The sequence below is a fragment of the Hermetia illucens genome, chromosome 4, assembly GCF_905115235.1.
Source record: "Hermetia illucens chromosome 4, iHerIll2.2.curated.20191125, whole genome shotgun sequence".
In the NCBI taxonomy this organism is placed as follows: domain Eukaryota; kingdom Metazoa; phylum Arthropoda; class Insecta; order Diptera; family Stratiomyidae; genus Hermetia; species Hermetia illucens.
In genome coordinates, this window is record NC_051852.1 from 7,714,281 (window position 1) to 7,734,275 (window position 19,995).

A 19,995-nucleotide genomic window follows, 5' to 3' on the forward strand; every position below is an offset into this window, starting at 1 on the left:
CGTTTGCATTAGTGAAACCTGATTTGATGACACGATTTTAGATTCCGGGCTCGTTGAAGGTTTCTCTGTCCTTCGTTGCGAAAGAGACTGCGCTGCACTAGGCAGGTCTACGGCGGAGGTACCTTGATAACTTTTAAATGTCTTTTCCGAGCTAAAACCACTCTTAATCCTCCCTTTTCCTACTACGACTTTATCATCGTACGAGTTATACCGCCAAACGCATGTCCCTTTATACCATTCTTTATATATTTCCCCTCTCCCGTACGAATATTTCTTCGAGAGATTATAAGAAGTTCTAACCATATTATGACCACTCCCCACCCCCCCCCCCCCCCCCTCTTCCTTTCATTTTCTATGGTGAATGTAATACACTTATGCCCTCATGGCCCCTAATACTCCCGGCTTTCCATCTCTTAGCACTAAGCCCTGCCACCGTTCTTTTCCTTTATCCACTTTCACGGCACCTGTGCCGCCCTCCAATTCAACCTTTCCAGAAATCACTTAAACTGCACTCTTGATCTTCTCCTTTTCAACCTTCCTGTGTGCTGCTTTGTCCAGTCCCAGCAATAATCAGCTGGGCTCTGTTCGTTCCTCCATTAGCGTTCGACCAAGCAACACCTTCTCCACTATTCAATCCTTTCCGGGTCCTTTTCGTATCCCTTCCTCGCCTAGGTCCCTGCACTCTTACCCAGTCTAGTTCAGTGGATTTCAGGGCCACAGAAAGCTTCTTCAAAAACTTACTACTGGAGCCTGCCATCCTCCTCATTCTGCCCCTCTTAGTCAAGTAGCTCACTGACAACCTTGATGTCAACGTTGGCCCTGCTCATGACGGTACTCCAAACCACTTTTTGGTTAAAACTGGTCAGCCGAATTCCCTTCAATAAGAACTTTGATAAGAGCCATTTACAGGCTTTCATCATACCCAGTCACAAAACAGGCGATCGCAATATTGCTGAGAATTCCTGCCCTATTTCGCTCGTCTTCCCCTGATCCAAAATCTTTGAGAAATATGTCAGCGTTTGTTTGTCCGCCTACATTGCCCACTCCACCCTCCGATAAGCCCACTGTCTCCAAATTGTTACACTTCACCAACTTTGTGGCAGATGTCTAAACTCTCGGCAAAACGTGCATTCAATCTGCATTGACTACTCTAAATCCTTCAACACTGTAAATCCCAAGATACTTTTGTCCGAACTTACCTCTCTCAGTGGCTTGCCTCGAACCTTTCCATCCGATCATGCTACGTCTTTTACGATGACCAAACATCGCGTTCCTGTTCCTCCTCTTCTCAACAAGCAACAAACCACACAAGGCTCTATTCTGTCCTCCACCCCCAATAATTTTTATTTTCTTTTTCGGCCTTTCCTGTTTGTTCTATTTGGATGACCTTAAACTGCTTTCAGCTATATCGCTTCTTATAGACTGCATTTCCCTACTCCCTCAAATCCTCTCCCACTTTTTTTTTCTACCCTCTTGACGGATGGGTAAGTAGGTAGATATCAGTGGCCGCTCCGAAGAGCCCAATTAGCGCTGTGGTGCACTGTTTTGATGCCACAAACTCCTAAGACGGTGACTATTGTTATGAGAGCAGGAAGGCAGAGCCAAGTCGGCTTGGATCTTCAGAGCCAACCCGTGGCATCCACGAAGGAAAGAACCTCTCCACCCTGCAGCTAAAAATCTCTCTGAGGTCCCCAAAGAATGGTTTACCCAGTGTCCGTAGCCTGACTCTAACTAGAGCTGGGCAATCGCGGAGAAAGTGCATGAGGGTTTCCCTTTCTTCTCCGCACCTTCGGAAATGCGAATTGTTGGGTATGCCGAACCTGACGGCTATGTAATAAGCTGGCCAAATTCTCCTTGACTTGGTACAGCTTATAAGCCTTCCTTAAGACTTCCAATATCGTCAGTACTTTAGATTGGAATACACTGGCGAAACCTGTGTATTCGAGAAAATCGCTGCACCGACTCCACAGGCCATCTTTGATCCATCAGTAATGAATAACCTGGCAACACGTCACCGGTCTCGTGAAGTTCAGCTCACGTGTGGCATAGTCCGTGAGGAATGCCCAGATTTCCCGAGGTACTTTGTCTGGGATGTTGTTGTGGCCGTAGGACTTCGCTGCCCAGCATCCGGACTAACTTAGTTTGACGGCACTGCACGCTGCAACGTATTTATTATTAACGTCTAGGGGGAGGAGATGCAGAAGTACATTGAGAGCATCCGCCGGGAAGGACTGCAGAACCCCCAATTGCATCTGCACACCCGGTTCTTTGAATCCTATTAATCTTCATCCTATTGTATTTCTTGACGAATATTCCTTAGACTGAAGACTTCGGAATTACTTTCGACAACGGGCTCCACTTCGCTACCCACTGCCTCGAAGTCAGCAATTAGGCTGCCAAATTGTGGGGTCCTAGACTACGCTTCCTTTCAACTCTCCTTTGCTCTTTTCAACTCCTTCGTTGGAAGTATCTTCGAGTATTGCTCCGTTCTCTAGTCACCCCCCTGTCACCGAGATTTTTTTGGCATGGAAAAGGTGCAACGTTAATTCACCCTCCATGAGGAGTAATCCCCCTCTTCCCCATCTTAGTTCCTTTAAACTACCCTTCCTACCCCCATCCCTGGAACCTAATTCGATTTATAGTATATGCCTTTTTCAGAGTTTCTACGGGGCTGATCCACCTCATGGGCTTTACGCCGGCCTCTTAATCTCCCTCACTGCGGCCTACCCCAATTTTATGAGCACCAGAAGGAGTTCCTTCCTAACTTCCTCGCTAACGATGCCTCTTATGTGAGTGTATTGATTGTAAATGTTAAAAATCTGTAAGTGCAGTCCTTACAGAATTGTGCAACCCTCACCTTAGCCAAGAATGCTTCTACACGAATGTAAGTGTTAGATCTGATTTACCATAAGGTCCGAAAAAATAGAGGTGTTGGATACTCAACGCCAGAAACTGATATCTTCTCAGCTTGATGACTATTTAAACTAGGTACCTTTACGCCAGAGCTTGAACTGGGGCAGTTCTCATTATATAGAGGAAAATTCCAGTGGAAACGCATAACCTCCAGGAATATTTGTTGAGGGGGGGGGAGGCTAACGGTACCAAGCACAACGGTGTCAAACTTCAAACTGATCTTGAAACTAATGTGGGTATTTTTCAATTACTTAGTGCTTTCACTTTCTCAGAGAGAAAACCTCTCTCCATGCTCAGGAACGACCACTTTGTCTTATTGACATTTGACGAACTACTCAGCATTTTCTGACTACCTTGACCTGGAGGACATCCATGGTGGTAACCTCGATATGAGTTCGAGTGGTCAAGGATTGAGGTGGACTTTCGGAAATCTCTTAAGAAACTCAGGACTTCTCAGCAAAAATTTAAGTTTTTTTTTCTGAATGAGCCCGTCCAACGCTAAAAGGAACCTCTGGGCAGCAGATAGAGGTAACGAATGGTATGATATAGCTCTCTGTTTCAAACAGTGACCGCTTGTAAGCAGGAGGATATTCCAATTTAAATTATTCATATGATGGTCGTCCAAAGCTTAAGGAAGGGTTACCTCTATCGAAGCAAGATATAACGCGGTTTCAACCAAACTTTCCAAATCTGAAGCTGGCTATTCACTAGAAGGGATCAAACTGTAACTATCAATGCGTGTTCTTGGTTAAATTGAATGGTTACTTACATGTATTTTTCTTGGATCGATTCTTCAAATGTATCTTTTTTCTAAGAAAATATTGCAGCCATCAAAGACAAAATAATAAATACAATTTTTTTTCTATTTTTTCTAGGTGAGTTTCGATGGAATTTTAAACAGAGCCTCCTCTAATGACAGCTCAAACATAGTAAGTCCTTGCAGTATTACCAGAAGATTTTCTTGGGTGTTAAACCAAACACAATAGTAATATCTTTACAACTTATAAAAAATATCTAGAACGCACTTGTGCATTATCACTGCGAACAAGCGTGAAACTATAAAACTTTATAGTGCGTTAATTAAAGGGTGTTCACCTTGTGCACGCGTAATCACCTAAATTTTATATTTTGGAATAGTTTCGTAAGCGACTTTTTTTAAAGTTAGATAGTATATATAGCAGTCATCAACTGGAGATCTTTTGTAAAAGTCCGAAAACAAAATTCAAGGTACCTTTCCGTATTTTTTGTCCCTTTTCATCGTCTCTGCGTGGAGGTAGTGGTACTTTTTAAATCCATTTAGTCAATCTGAATACCTATCCAAAAGGATCGCCTTTTTTGAAGGAGCAGTTAGTAGGGAGAAGTAGGTCCTATCCTGACAAAATAACACAAGTTTAGGATCCACCTTTATGAGAGTATTGGGACCTTTGATATTTCGCGATTAATTCTTGTCTCTAGTGCTCTACCTGTTCCACGAGAACCTTATCCTGCCTTTTAAAACTTCAATATTTCCTCAGAGTTCTATCCATAAAGTTTCATTCCTCCTTCCCTTCAGGGTAGGTCCTGTCACTTCAGCCATTTACAGTTCTGGTCTCCTAAGACTAGCCACGTGAGCTTTCAATTGGAGATCGTCCTATGAACCTGAGGACCATAATTCTAACTACCCTATCTAGGTATTAGCTAAATGCGAGCAAAATGGTTACTAAAAAGCCCCATTTATGCTGGAGTTGCACCTAAGTACTGTCACTTTTGTACCACCTTCATTTTGTTTCACAGCCAGACATCCTTTCTCTTCTTACTCCGAACTTCCAATCCTTACAAAAAACCTAACAAGTTAACAACAAACTTTATTTAACAAAAATTTCAAAAAACTGCATTCACAAACTCCAAGTATCCTTAATAAAATCCGCACCTTTTTCCCCAATCATTATCGCTGGAGCATTCGTTGGTCCACTCACTATCGTGGGCATTATACTAGCATCAATAACCCGCAACCCCTTAACACCTTTGACACATAACTCAGGATCAACTACACTATCCTTCTTTGAAACTGGTCCCATCCTTGCTGTTCCAACAGGATCAAAGCCGCTCTCCGACATATACTGCACATAACACTCCCAATATTCTGAACTTTTATATTCGAACACATCACAGGGAGGTAAGTTCAACTTCAAGAAGTCCCCACGAACCCTCATCAACGTATTGGTCCTTTCAAAATCGTAAAGTTTTTCAATAGCACGTAATATCCTTTTAACATCAGACTCTTCTCTGAAAGTGTTTGGCATGATGATGGGTTTGTCACGATAGTCAGTGCTCGACAGGCGAACTACTCCTCGGGATTTAGGCTTAAGGAGTGTGATAAAAACCTCTAAAATGGTGTCGAAAGGAGCAGATTGGTTCAACAAACTGCTCCTAGTGGGCTCAGTATACTTGCCTGCCACTTGAGTAATATTCATAATAGGGGCGAAACCGATATAAACGTCAGGATACGCCCCCCTTCCGGTGGTGTCAATATATCCTCCCAAGTCCATAATAGATACTCCCAAACCTCCACTGTGGAGAACCCATTGCTCAAAAATATCATCCATTTGACGGACTTCCAAAGGAGTGTTACTGGTATACCTAAGTTTTAGGAAGAAACTAACTTTGGCATGGTCCATTAAATTATCCCCAACCATTAAATTGCTCACGACAGGTATTCCTAATGCCTTCAGATGATACCCTGGACCTATGCCGGAAAGCATTAGAAGCTTCGGTGTTTCTATAGACCCCGCTGAGATAATCACTTCCTTTCCCACGTTCACAACCAATTCCATTTCCTCATTGTATATGAACTTTACAAATTCCACCTCCTTTTCGTGGTTGAAATAGATCTTTCTGGCAACAGCGTGTTTTATGACTTGAAGATTCGGCCGATGACTGCGGAGAAAAGCCTTCGCCGAGCTCACTCTTCTTCCATTAGCAACAGTTCCGTGAAGATATCCAAAACCCATATTGTTTCCATCAGCAAAATCGTCCACCTTGTTGTAACCAAGCTCTTTAGCAGCTTTCAGGATAACACTTTGAATTTGTTTAGGTGACTGAAATCGTTGAACTCTTAAAGGACCTCTCATTCCATGAACTCTATTAGGATTTTCGCCCCGGAAATTTTCGGACCTTTTAAAATATCTGAAAACATCGTACCATCCCCAGGAAGGATTTCCTTGATTCTTCCATTCGTTGTAGTCTCTGTCGTTACCCCGAGCATAAATCATTCCGTTGATAGTGCTGGTACCGCCGAGAACTTTGCCTTTGTTCCATGTGCACGATTTATCATTAAAAGCCTGGCATGATTGTCCGTTGGATATAGTGGGGTATTGCCAGTCGAGTTCAGTGTTTAGCATTGAGTTTGCCAAGCCAGGGATCTTTAAGGTGAGTAGAACACACATAACACCAGTGAGTGAGTTGTTTGTGGTCATTATTTTTATATTTTTATTACCTCGGACTCAATGGGCGGATCGTCTCCAGCTTCCAATAAAAGAACCTTCTGGTTAGGATCTTCCGATAAGCGATTGGCAACCACCGATCCTGCCGATCCTGCTCCAATTATGACGAAGTTGTAAGTTCCTAATCCTGAAACGATAGAGAAAATATTTTAGAATTTTAAAAGATAACTTTCAGCATATCATCCGAAATTAAGCCGGTCTGGAAGTTGGAGGATCTCTGAACCTTCTATGTACCACTGCCAATGTTTTTTGCAGAACGTCCCTTGGACACCTGCAGAGTAGTTTCAACCTAATAAGTTTGATCCGTGATTGTGTTATTCTACGCAAAATTCGCGACCTAGAGTTCCCAGATACAAACAGGTGACCCAAAAAATTAACTATCCTTCTTCCAACAGGGAATCCCACATTTCCTTCCCTGAGGATTAGGCATTCCATTAAAATGGCAACCAGCAAATTTATGTCAAACTCCCCCAAAAAGATACTTACAAAAAGCCTTTGCGGGGGGAGGCGGAGCTTGGGTACCAATATTTTTTTCCAGTAAAATTGGTAGATAGGGGTAGGCACGCAAAATTGACTTCCCACCGTCACCCATCCTCCTAGTTTGGAAACTTGCAGTATGTTCCGAACAAAATTGACGTATTTTCGAAGATATCCAGTGCCATGTGTATTTCGTCCCCCAGGAAACTCAGTTGTCATTGTTCACTCACGAGATGGATTAAAACTCATGGAACCATTGCTTTCAAGAAAGGTACATACATTCTTGGTAGCAATTGGTATCTGCTTTTGCAAAGCATACACAGCTTTCCTGAAAGACATTGGTAAGCTCTCAGGAGGAAACACTGCGAGTCCTACGGCATCTGAGGGAGGAAGGGAGGATAGGCTGAGATCGTTAAGGACATGTCGATCAACTAAACGAACTTGCATAATGATATGATCGGAACGCCCTAAGATTCCATAGTAACCTCCCCTTCCAATTTGTGCTATTTTTCCAGAAGGCAACTTCTTTGCACTTCGCATTTTGCCTAAGGAGAGCGAAGAGCGACCAGTATGTCTGCTAGTATCACGAGCACCACTGGTTCTCAGTCATTGCACTAGACACAGACTCCTTAGAAAACTCTCCTTCGTTAAACCTGCACTTAGGAGCCTTACTGAATGCAGCAGCTCACACTTCAGAACCGTTCAAAAGAATGAGTTGAACCGCCCTCATTCCGCCTGTAGCCTTGTTCGCGGTACCGCGAATCTATTCGAAGAAGCTCATTTTTGAGTCAATCATCATAGCGGGACCTTTTCCCAATCGGCTTGGTGGACTCGACAGTAATCTCACCGACTTGTATAGGAGGGACTTGTGGTCCCTCCTATGACCAGGATGTTCTCTTCGGCTTTTTCTATACTACAAAGAATCCCTGCTAAGTCATCTTTCAAATCAGTTTCTCATATCACCATTTCTGTCACACGCTGGACTTATTGAACCGAAAATGCGGTGATTAGTGCTGGAAAACCAACCACGTATTCGACCAGGTGCCATTTACCAGGTATCACAAGTCACAGCAAATTATATTAAGCATTCGATAGATGCAAAGGTCTCGTAGGATAAAGCCCAGGTACCCCCTCAATATCCTTAGATATGTCAGTTCGCTTCCCTTAATAACAGGCGTCCCTTACATCCAAGATTACGAGGCGTACAACTTATCGATAGTGATAGCTGTACGCCGCAGCTCCTTTGGCCGCTGAACCACTTCTTCACAGTTTTTACTTTGGCTAAGTTCAAGCCTCAATTCTTCGACAAGGACATGGTCTAACGATGCCGCTTTTTTGTTTGTCATCGTCAAAACAGGCTCCATCAGGCACTTTTTAGTGAGGAGTGAATAGTCGCTTCTGGTCGATAGCCTCGGCTCGGGTAAGGTGAACAAGACAAAAATGCCTGCAAGATTTCCTCCATTTGAGTTACTTTGACTTTCTGATAATCACCTTTTACCAGCGGAACCTTGGGTTCGTATTAATGCCATTAACCAGCTCTTATATACCAATGTGTTTTTCACCTCCTGATTAGGTGACCAAATTCCTTCTTCGCAGGACAATACTCTACCGGATCTGCCATAAAGATTCTCTCATTTGCAATCCAGCGAAGCCTATAGCAGCTCCTTCGTAAACTAGCGATTTCAATTGAGCAATTGATTACAGACGGTCTCCTGTGTCTGGATGAGCGTGGTTGAAACCAATCCTTCAGAAAAATCCAGATCGTGGTGAGAGCTACTAAATTGGGCGACCTACTCGTTAGCTATCTTGGGACAATGGATTCCACTGCTTGGCATAGCCTGCAATCTAAGTCCTTAATGTGTGACCTATCCACTGCCACATCCGTCACAGGGTAGCGAAAGCGGATCTAGGGCTGTTAATGCGTCGAGCAATATCTACTTCGGTACCACCCTCCGCAGAAACAACGCTTCCAAGAGAAGTCCCTGAATGCAAATAGGGAGAACGCGATGACCCTTCAGACTGAGAACCTTAGTTTTTTGGCGTTTATCTTCAGTCCAACTATACTTGCCTCTTTTTCCAAATCCACAGCCATTTGGCCAAGGTTCATGACCCAGTAAGGGCAAACAGATGTCACCAGCGTAGCCGAGGTGTTTGAGGAAAGATGACGTTGTCCATTGAATTCCTCTACGTCCTCCAGACTAGGCAACATGAAGAACGTCACCGATAACAAGAAGAAATAATATTGGGGACAGGATGCAACCCTCCGCTTTGGACCTTAAAATCCTCCGAGATTTTATCTCGGTGCAGCACTTCAGATACACTCCCTGTTTACACTATCAAACGCCTTCTCGAAATCGATGAAGAGCAGGTGTAACGAAAATCTAAATTCCGCGCACTATTCAAAATGATCCGTAGGGTGTTGATGCGGTCAATACAGGAGGATAAGGAGCGGAAATCAGCCTGCTATCTGTCGATCAAACTTTCGGGATGTCCTTTGATCCGCGTCAGGATTATTTTAGCTATTATCTTTGCAACGGCAGGGAGCACTCAGATACCCAATTGTCACACTCGAAACGGGCACCCTTCATTGGAATTCCCTTTTTTCACCTTTTTCATTCTCTAGGAAAAGTCTCGGATCACCAAGATTCCCGTACGAGTGGAAGGAGTAGATATGGAATAACTGCAGATGCAGCAATAAGTAACTCTGGGGGGAGACCTTCAAGCTCAGCGGCTTTACCCCGTTTGAGTGCATTAATGGCCGAAATAATACTCGCACGTTACGGTGAATACCCCCTTCATCCACAAGAGGAGGAACTTCACCGAATATAATACGGTTAAGGACCCTGGTGAAATGTTCTTTCCACGTCTTCAGTTGTTCATCATTGTTAGTGAGAAGTCGACCGTTAACGTCCTTCACAGGACCATCGATAGATTTCCCGCCACATGATGCGGCATACATTTCTGAAATCATTGTGATCTGTGGCATCTTCCGCTTCTCTGACGAGCGCAATAGCAAATTCTGTCTTTTCACGGTGTACACTACGCTAAACTTCTCCGGATTTTGTTCAGCATCAGAGTTCGAGAGCGTCACAGCCGCCATCATTCGTAGCGATCAGTAGAGCCTTCAACCCTTTTCCATTAATCGATCCACTTCCACGACTACGCAGTCAGCCAGATCTTATGAAGCCCCTTCGGAACGTGGAACCTGTGCAGCAACCGAAAAAAGAGCATTTTTAATGGCGGTCCAATGATCACCGATATTTTTATTCACGTTACTCAGTAGATCTGCCGTTCGATCTGCAAAATAGCTCCCCCACTGCAGAGCGACAGCTGGGTCATGTAAACGATCGATGCTGAACTTTGGGGGTCGCAGTTCGCCAATCCTGCGAGAAGTGCCGGACGCGACACGCATGCGAACATAAGCGACCATCAGATGGTGATTCTTTTCGAGGTCGATGTCAGCGCCTTTCTTGTTACGCACATCCAGAAGACAATTTCTAAATCTACTGCTGATCGCGAAGTGGTCGATATGGTTGCTCATACTGCGTCGGTCAGTTGAAAACCAACTGGCTTTATGGCAGGCTCTGTGCTCGAACAGTGTGCCACCAATGACGAGGCGGTGGAAGTTGCAGAAACCTATGAACCTTCCACCAATGCCGTTACGGTCGCCAAGACCGTGCTTCCCCGTCACTTGTCCGACCAAGGCATTGCCAGATCCCACCTTGGCATTTAGATCACCCATCACGATCACAAAGTCACCTTTAGGAAGCTTCCCCTGAACCGCGTTTAATTACTCGTAAAAACATCCTTTTCCACTACATCGGAAGTTTCCATTGGTGCATAGCATTGTACAATTGTGGTGCTTCTGAACCTGAGCCTACATCTTGCAGTTAAAAGTCTGTCAGAAACCGGCACCTAGGTCAAGACAGCGCGTCTTGCAGTAGCCGTCAGAAACAGCCCGACACCGGATTTGCGTCTGCTACCACTTGGCTTTCGAGAGTACAAAAGGGCATTGCCGCATGAGGGAGAGGAGAACTCTTCAGAGTCCCACCATCTTACTTCGCTTAGGCCTAAAGTTTTCAGTTTATATCGCTGGAGTTGCGGCTCAAGTTGGGGAAAGCAAGCATTCTGAGGACCTTCGCTACCGTTGTCGAGGAACTTGCGCACTTTCCAGAAACCAATCATTGTCCGTTTTCCATAGCCAAAGGTCGTTACCGAGAGGTCAGCTCCTATCCGAGGCGTTGTTGTCGTTTCGGTAGCATTACAGCTTCAAAATTGGCGGGTTGCTAGCCCACAAATTTCTACCCCTTTTAGTCCCCCTCTTATGACAGGCAGGGAAGGCTTTGAGTGTATTCTTAAGCCCCACCTCACATTGCGTTTTCGATATGGTTCACCCAAATATTTGTTATATCGATTTGGTTTGAGGGTCCTTGTCAATCTATTAAGAACACAGGTTCCATAGTGGTACTGTCAGAAACGAAACCTAACTAAAGCCAAAACAGAAAGCACTTCTTCGCTTAGATATAAAGAGCCCATGAGTCCAACTTCAGTAGCCAATCACTATGCAGAAGGGCGACCCAGGGCACAATAGTACTTTAAGGATGCAGCCGATGGTGTCCTGTATTTTCCAATTCAAGGTTGGGTTTTATTTATTCATTAAAGAAGTGAGTAAACACGGTTATGTGCTCCAGAGTCACTGGAATAGAGCTACCTTATGGTATCCCCTGAATTGACCCAAATAAAGCAAGCCCTATTCTAAAAACTGGCGAAATCAGATAATTCCTGATCCTGACGTGACACGTATCGGTGTCTTACCATCATCAGGCACTGACACTACCTAACTCCATCATTAATGGTGGAGTTAGGTAAGTACCACTTTTGGAATGCCTGAAACCATACAGGAAGCGTATTGTCAACAGTCTTCTCTTACATGCCTAGTAACCTGACACTTTTGGCATGCGATGCACTCTCTGGCCCAGGAGTTGATGTCCTTATTCATGGAGGGCCAGAAGTATTTCTGACCAACCGATTTGACGTCCTGATGCCTGAATGCGCTACGTCGTGAACCGGGTGAAACACTTCCTTGCAAAAAGTGGCCGGAATATATGGCCGGGGTCCCTTTTCCGAGCATTCCCAGCAGGGAGAGAGGTTCGAGCGGAAGATTGGCAGCTCCCGAAGTTTATATTTAGGGTTGGATTTGAGGCTCTGAAGTACTGCATTATCTATCTGCGCCTTGGCGACAGCCGAGAAGTCGAGCGAGGCGGGGATCTTAACCTCGGAGATACGTGACAAAGCGTCAGCAACTATGTTGTTGTTTCCGGGCACGAATTTCGAATGTTGTTAACCCCTCTGCGCCACAAGTCTGCTTGGTATAATAGTGTTTTCTGTAATGTAAGTCAGTGTTTCTCTCGGTGGACTTGAGCCTCAAAGATTTGACCTATTAATCCTAGTCACATGCTATAAGGAAAGGCGTTTTCCACTGGCATTACAAGGAGGAAGATTTTGGTCACTTAATTTTTGACGTACTATCAAAGAAAGCGTTATCCGTTCTAAAGATTCCTTCCCGTAAAGCGGCGGAAACAGAATAAAATCCTTCGACGTAGCTATCAACATCTACATAGAAAAATGTAATAAGGTCTCGTGGTCTAAATTGTGTGATGCGTCCACTTTGACCAATGAGACTCCTTTAAACCGCGGTATACTGGAATATACCCTTTTCTGAGCGAGTGGCCGCCTAGTATGGACGGTCAAATTGCTGAGCAATGAAGGCTGGTTTACATAATGGATATCCTGGAGGCAATGTGTGATCCCTTTTCAAGTGAACTGGACAATTTGACTTAAAGGGCAATGACTGTAAAAAGTAGCCAAATTTGTGGGAAATCCATCATTCAGTGGGCAGAAGTTAAACTTGATAGGAAGTAGCTGGAGCCTATACGTGCTTAGCTTTTGAGGCGTTGGAGTATCTACTCTGCGGCTTCGTGAGGAGGTTTCTAAGTTCTTACAAAGATACTTCGAGATATGTCTGAATAGTACATGAAACAATGCAAGGAACCTTTTCAAAGATAGCTTACACCTAAGACGTAATAGGCCATAAGCATGGGTCAACTTTTCCTTTTCCTGAGTCACCAACAAATCCTAGTGAATTATAAACCGACTCAACATTGACACTGGAGGAGGAGGTCCTGTATGTTCTAGTCAATATGAAAGGCTTTTAGTGAGGAGTGGTTTCGATTTGACATGGACTGGCTTTCTTCACCTTCAGCTAGGTGAATTAAGCTTTGATAGGAATTGGGGTAAGGTTTCTGCACCTGAGACAAGTCAAGTTTTGAGGCAAGAGTGCCGAGCTTTCCACCTCTGAGACTCTGAGATAATACCAGTCAGCTCCCAGTCGGATTTTGACAGACAGTCAGGTTAGATTCTAAAGATCAACCTTGAAGCGCGGTTTATAGCACCACCAGTTTATAGCTCCTGTCTCCTTCCCCAGATCCATATATCTCCCGTTGTCTTTCGGAGCCCAAACAAGGTCGAATTTGCAACATCCCGGAATTCAGAAGGGAAGGAATTAACACAAACTCTTACCTTCAATCACAGCTTGTGGTCCAAAATCCTTAGGCCACATACTCGGGGTCGACATATTACAATGAGCAGCAAACAGGGCGGTAACCAAAGTAGTTACCAACTGGTTAGCTGGTCCAATGCTAGTTGATTCACAAACGGGATTTATTAGGTCCATAATTTCTTGCTGTTTCTCCGATGATTCAGAACCTCCAGAATACCACCCTCAAACAACTTTCAATGACCCTATCACGAACAATCGAAATTCGTTTGCAATAAAACTAAATTAATTTTATAAATTACGCAGAATTTATAGCCAATTCAAGGCTTTTCTTGTGACTTCCATTGCTGCTATTTGCATTTGGCAGCACCATTCTTATTGTATCAAATAAATGTGAAAAGAAAATTAAGCGAACAAGCTTCTGGTTTAGACACTGTCGGCAAAAGGGTATTAACTGACAAACTTGAAAGTAAATAAAGAATTATTTCTTATTTAGTATCTTTCTGGTGGAAAAATTGTGGGATCTTCGGTAACTGACCTTAAAAAAAGAAGAAATTCAATCTTTGTTTTCCACAAAAATTCAAGTTCGTTGAACAAAAGATTAAATGCCGTAAAAGGGATCAGATGCGCTTTTATTGGTGGAAAGATATTTTCTTTTGGTCTTTTTGGTAGAGTGGTAGCTACGGATTACTACTTAGTAACGGACGTTGTCAGTATCAGATTTACTAGCCAATGTTCACCTGTGAAGGGCTGTATTGAAGCTTATCATAAGGACCAAGGAAACTACGTTGTGGAGAATGATGTGGAAGACCATCCGGACTGATTGGAGCCAAAAAACACTAACTCATAATGGCACCCAATGTGGGACAGGACATTCTTTACGTTTTTCAAAAGTAAAACCTTAGAAGGTACCCAAATCTGGAGCCCAACTTTGAGTTTGCCGGATAGCGAAGACAAGGGTCTACCAATTTGGAAAACTATTCCGTTGTTGTACATACCTTTTTCGGGAATGACTTGATCCCTTCTTTGGTGAAAGATCTGACTAAACTAGAGAAAGAAAAAAATGGTTCATGAAATACGGTTTGACCATTCAAGCTACTCATTTCACTGTTATCATCTGGTGACTTTCATTGTGAATAACACGTGATCATTTGAGGCACCAACTGCCAGAGGTAATTGTTACAACGGAATTTGTGGAGGTGGTCCGCATTTTCCCACTTGACACATAAGTCGGGCCCGAAAAGTCGGTATATTCAGCTCTGCCAAAAGACTCCTCTGTACTGGACAAAACTTCTGCAGGCTAGACCGCAAGCTGAGCAGCCGGGGATAGTTGCATTTCTGGTTAATTAAAAGTTAGAGGACTAATTTTTTAAAATGAAGTATCACTAGGTCTCGTCTACGACCAAATGCATCTACCAGTCCTTAGTTTACTTCAGGATCTACCTGGATATCTCGACCCACCAACTAATGAAAAGAAAAGTTGGGCAGATGTTTGAGGACCACGAAAGTCCTGGGAGTTTAACGTGAATACCTACCGTGAAGGCTTAATCCCACGGTCCTCTTCGGACACAGATTGATTTTGGGACTACAATCAGAGCCCCGCCATGCAAGCACAGCGGTCCTGGTTTATACTGAGTGCAGGCTCAGCATTCACACCTCTGCCGCAACTAAGGAGTACGGCACCCGACTTGTACAGCGCAACTCCACGCTCGAGCTCTGCCCGCGATGTAGGCATAACCAAAACCACCATGAAACTCCCACTAAGGGGCCAACCGCAAATAACCGGGCCTAGAACACATCCTCCAGGAATTCTCCTGGAGCATATGCTCTCAGAGGGCCATCCCGGTTCCCATGGTACCAAATAACCTCCGGTGAGGCTTCGTGGCAGAGCCACTTCAGATGAGTTCCTTGCAGACTCCGGTCTGATCACCCTCCTCGAGTACGTGGGGACGGAACTCCCCACGTGTTTGAGGACCAGAAACACCTACTTATGGCGCTTGGATAAATTGTCTCCAATAGTTCTCATTGGCAAACTTTACAAACTTCGCACCCCACATTGGGCGCCAATGTTATAAATTGAGCCATTGAAGCATGGAAGACAATATCCCGATAAACTTCGTGCTAAAATTGTATGCCATTATGGACTCTGCTCATCTTGTAGTATTGTTGAGGAATATGCACCCACCAACTTTACTGCTCTTAAAGAGGCACCCTCTCAATTAAAGCCGAAACTATCGATCCATGAAAATTTATCAGTGGACGCGAAGGTTATATAGCACATTTATCGCTTTGGATACTAGGACTTGGTTGGAAAAAAACGCAAGTACACACCGCGCCTAAAAGGCACTCTGCTCGATTTTAGACATCAAACACAATCTCAAGAAACTTCTCTCAGGAGAGTCAATCATAAAAACCTTGGCCGGGAGAAAATTCTCCAAAAAGTCAGCTTTCAAATCGCTGCCTCGGTTGCTACACTACCAGGACGAAACCTACGCAGGGTAGTAGTGAAGTCCCGTCTAACTAGCCATGAACAACTTTAAGAAGTCTCGAATGTGCGTGTGGACAAGATTTTATTGTTGAGACTTTGGTGGATATCAGCCATAATTTTAGGCAAATGCCATAGAAAACCCTAAAAGGGTAACCTTAAAATCTTGAAAATCAGTCAAATAGTCCAACCTTATCCCGAAACTTACAGCTGGTGACTTCTAAGTCTCCAGCTGGCAAATGAAAGGAAACATTTAAAAATTTCTTGAAGTCTAATCGAAAGCAAGCTGGGAAGACCCAAGGTCCATGAAAACGCTCGGTTGACAGCCCAAGTATGCGTCACTTGGTTTGTAAAACTGACGGATACAGGGTTATTCAACGGAAAAGGATGGAAGCAGAGACTTCGGAAGGCCAAAAACCAGCATCGGGCTATTGTGTCATAGAGAGAAGGAGAACTCCGTTTAGTGGGAGAAAATTTCATCCCCGACCAATGAGGGGTATTCACAAACTTAGGTATACATGGAAAAGGCCAAGAAAGCGGAGAAATGACACCAGTGATGTCCGACTGCCAAGGAGAACTTGAACCTGATAAATGAGGGAACAACTCAGTTATTTCAGAAATTGAAGGGTCTGAGTTTAAGTACGTAAGGGATAATTTAAGCCTATCCCTCTCTGAAACATTGAGATTTTGTTGAGGATGTTGGAATCCTGAATCCGCATAAACTTGATGACAGATCGGACTACTTGGGAAGCAACTTACGTCCTCTCTTGTGATCCATGGATCCCTCCTTTCTCTCCTATCAAAAGAGTTGGCTGATGTTTTTGTACAGGGCAGAGGCAACTCATCATACGCTGCCTCACCTCTGCCCTGAGAGCAGAGTGACCGAAAGTAGCGACAGTTGGTAATCGCTCCATTTATATCTAATCGCAAACACGATATCACTGCGTATTATATTGAAGTGAAATGAGTAAGTGAAATCCGTCGTAAATTCAGACCTAAACCAGGCTGATGTAAATGGAGTGAAAGTACCAGTGAACGTCCCACACTGAAGAGTCCAAGAGCTAATGTAATCTTACGTAGAGCCCCGTCGTATAGCACAATTGGCAATAACTTGGTACGCTAGGCACCGATTGAAGAAACTTTCGACTCTACCAGGCCCAAAGCGAACTCCATCTAAATGAGTTGGCTACCAAACCAAAACCAACTCGATCTAGACCAGTTGACTCCGCTACCGAACGGGGCCAAGACTAGAGAAGGAGGAGGCGATCTAATTTTCACCCTCTTCTAATTTCGCAAAGAATGGCATTCCTGTAAATTGTGATAATTCATCCTTCAGACTTTCTATTGGCATTGGAGAAGCGGCTCCATTTTCTTCATTAGCAGTAATGTCTCTCTTGTTAATCTAATTTTCGCATATTTTAGTGCCGTTTCAATAAAAGCCAATCCAAATATTTAGTTAGTTAGTTTAGTTTAGCTTAGTGGAGGGATCACCAGCTTCAAGCCCTTAAACACTTACTAGGACCATTGTACTATCCCCGGAGACCGCCTATTCATCGGCCTCTTGCCGACGGTGTTCGCGCCCTTTCGCAAATCTGAGAACATTCCCCGGAGACAGAGAATGCGCAGGTTCTCCGCTAAAGAAAATCTTACCAACGTATCTTCACCCTCCTCACATTGGCTGCATATGGGCGCAACCATCACTCCGATTTTTTCCATGTGATAATTTAAGGCGCAGTGCCCCGTTAAAAACCCCACTAGACTTTTCATGTCTCACTTCCTAGGGGACAACAAAAATACCGCCCCGGGTTCCTTCACAAAGACTTTCATCTGCCGGTTGGAGTTCAAATTTCTCCATTTGGCTGCCGGAATCCTTTCCATTTCCCTGTCCAGAGTAGACTTGACAACAGATGGCCGGATGCCAAAAGCTGGTTCTGGCCCCACCATTGTAGTTTTGGAACCTTAGTGAGCCAGTCTATCAGCTTCCTTATTACCAGTGATGTTTAAGTACCCTGGCACCCACCATCATCCATATCTCCGCCTGGAATATGGTCGTAATTTTTCCGAGAGGTCGAGCCAGTTCCATACTCAGATTTCCCGAGAACACCCCTGCGCTCGATCCTTTTTCGTCGGTGAAGTCTGTAATTCCAGAAGGTTCGAGGCCATTTATCGACCACACTCCTCTCTTTGGTGATTACGACGAAATATGTCTTTTTGAAGACGAATCTGAAAACCATATGATCTGCGGGCACCTAATGTTTGCTAAGAAATTTCTAGTTGGACGCATGACCGTATGCTTGGCCGCCTTTCCCCGGGCCAATGGTATCAGGCCTATTTGCGTCGTTAGCTGTTTTTCATTTTACTTCCAAATGGATTGGGGGTAAATTTGATTTGATGCGTCTCCCAGGGATCTTTATGCGCTTCCTGGGGATCGTAACTCTGTCTTACGAAGAATCCGAAATGGAGTGGGTAGAAGTGGATTGCTGTGATCAGAGAGCGTGATATCGTTTGATACTCTCCACTTTCAAACAAGAGTCGCAATGTCAGGGGATGCCACCGTGATGTCGATGACCTCTTGCCTGACCACGTTGAAGAAAGTGGATTCATTACCGAAACTGAGGATGTGCAATTCGGTTTCTACAAGATACTCCAGTAGTCTCGATCCTCTCGCGTTAATGTTGGAACTTCTCCAGTATATATGGTGGGCGTTAACATCACATCCTGCTATTATTCACATGCCTTTGCTTTTGGCATATTGTTTGGATGAATATGCCACTGGGAACTTCGTCTACGTCAAAAGGGAAATAAGCACAGTTCAATAGAATCTCCTTATCTCCTTTTTGGGCTTTTTATGGCCAATTTTAGCGGAGTGTTGTCGCCATCATTTAGGTAGTTAGCTTGGAGTTCTTTTGAAACCACCATGCAGGAGCGGGTACTATCATTTCCAAGTCAGCATGCCGAAAGCTTAAGCCCCAAATTTCCCCACCAACAACCCATAGTTCTCATATGAGGTGTATATATGTCTTGTGACTAATGATCCGACGACTGATGAGTCCAATCACCGCTTTATAATGTTGGAAATTTATCTGAAAAATATGGCACCACAACTACGGTATAGATGAAGATGTCGTGGGCTGCACGTCCCCCCCTCCCCCACCCCCCCCCCCCGATGGTTTTAGGAGCCGACACTTGTAATGTGACGGTCGCAAGCCCGTAGTAGAGCCGGTAGACCATTTATTCTCGAACATTCGTAATATTTGGTTCAGGAACACCGATAGTGAGGAAAGTTCCCGGCCTTCCCGGACTCCAGGTTGTTCCAAGACCTCACCACCACTACGTTTCTCTTCTGTAAGCCAGAGAAAGCACTTTCTAAACGATGGTAGCTCGGAGACCCTCTTTAGGAATGCACCCTCCTGCAAATTGTTAAAGCAAAGGAGGAGAAGTACTATCAACGTCACTCGTTCACGCTTTCATCGGCAAAGTGTATCCATAACATACCGACTTAAAGCATAGTGTACTGCCTTGCAAGGATGCAGTCCTTACAGAAGAGAAAGAGTTTTCTCCTGAGCTACTCACACAGTTCAGTATCGTAACCGGAAGGATTGGTTTCGTCATACAAGACCCACCCGTTGACTTCGATAGCCTTGGCAGCAAATAAAGACTTAGCCATTACCGGCCGAGCCTTCTTTGAAGTCATTCGAGCCGAAGGGTTCGGGATCATCAGAAGACCGCTGCCACTGCCAGAGACGGTTTGCCCGAAGGCTGTTTACCCGGAAGTATTGTTTTTTCCGAAGACTGTTTGCCCGGAGGCTTTTTACTGCTTGAAGACAGATGTTTACCCGTAGGTAAGGCTTTAGCCTCAGCAGGTGGCGCCAATTGGAGCCCGGGGTCAGGAATTCTGACAAAAGGGGACTGCTTCGACTTGTCCGTTAAGGACTGCGTTCCAATAGGTTGGTTCCCACTTGAATAAGTGGTGAATCTGAGTCTAGACTCAGGTTCTCGATCGAAAAGCTCAGGATTGCATCGTCATGATCAAAGTGGTGTTGAATTCTTTTGTTTTTGTTAAGTTTTTAGTTTCTTCATAG

The 19,995-nt window shown here is 44.3% G+C and overlaps 2 protein-coding genes across 3 annotated transcripts in view; one reads left to right on the top strand and one right to left on the bottom strand.

Moving 5' to 3' along the window:
• The window catches only part of LOC119655312 (basement membrane-specific heparan sulfate proteoglycan core protein), a 604,263-nt gene that overhangs the window by 364,729 nt on the left and 219,539 nt on the right, over positions 1-19,995 (top strand). The gene's annotated exons all lie outside the window — the stretch shown is intronic.
• On the bottom strand, positions 4,751-13,854 carry LOC119655317 (glucose dehydrogenase [FAD, quinone]-like). Its single transcript, XM_038061152.1, has 3 exons — positions 13,452-13,854; positions 6,389-6,522; positions 4,751-6,314 (listed from the first exon to the last, which is right to left on the bottom strand). The coding sequence occupies exons 1-3, from the start codon at positions 13,603-13,605 to the stop codon at positions 4,788-4,790; spliced, it is 1,815 nt and encodes a 604-aa protein (XP_037917080.1). The 5' UTR covers positions 13,606-13,854; the 3' UTR covers positions 4,751-4,787.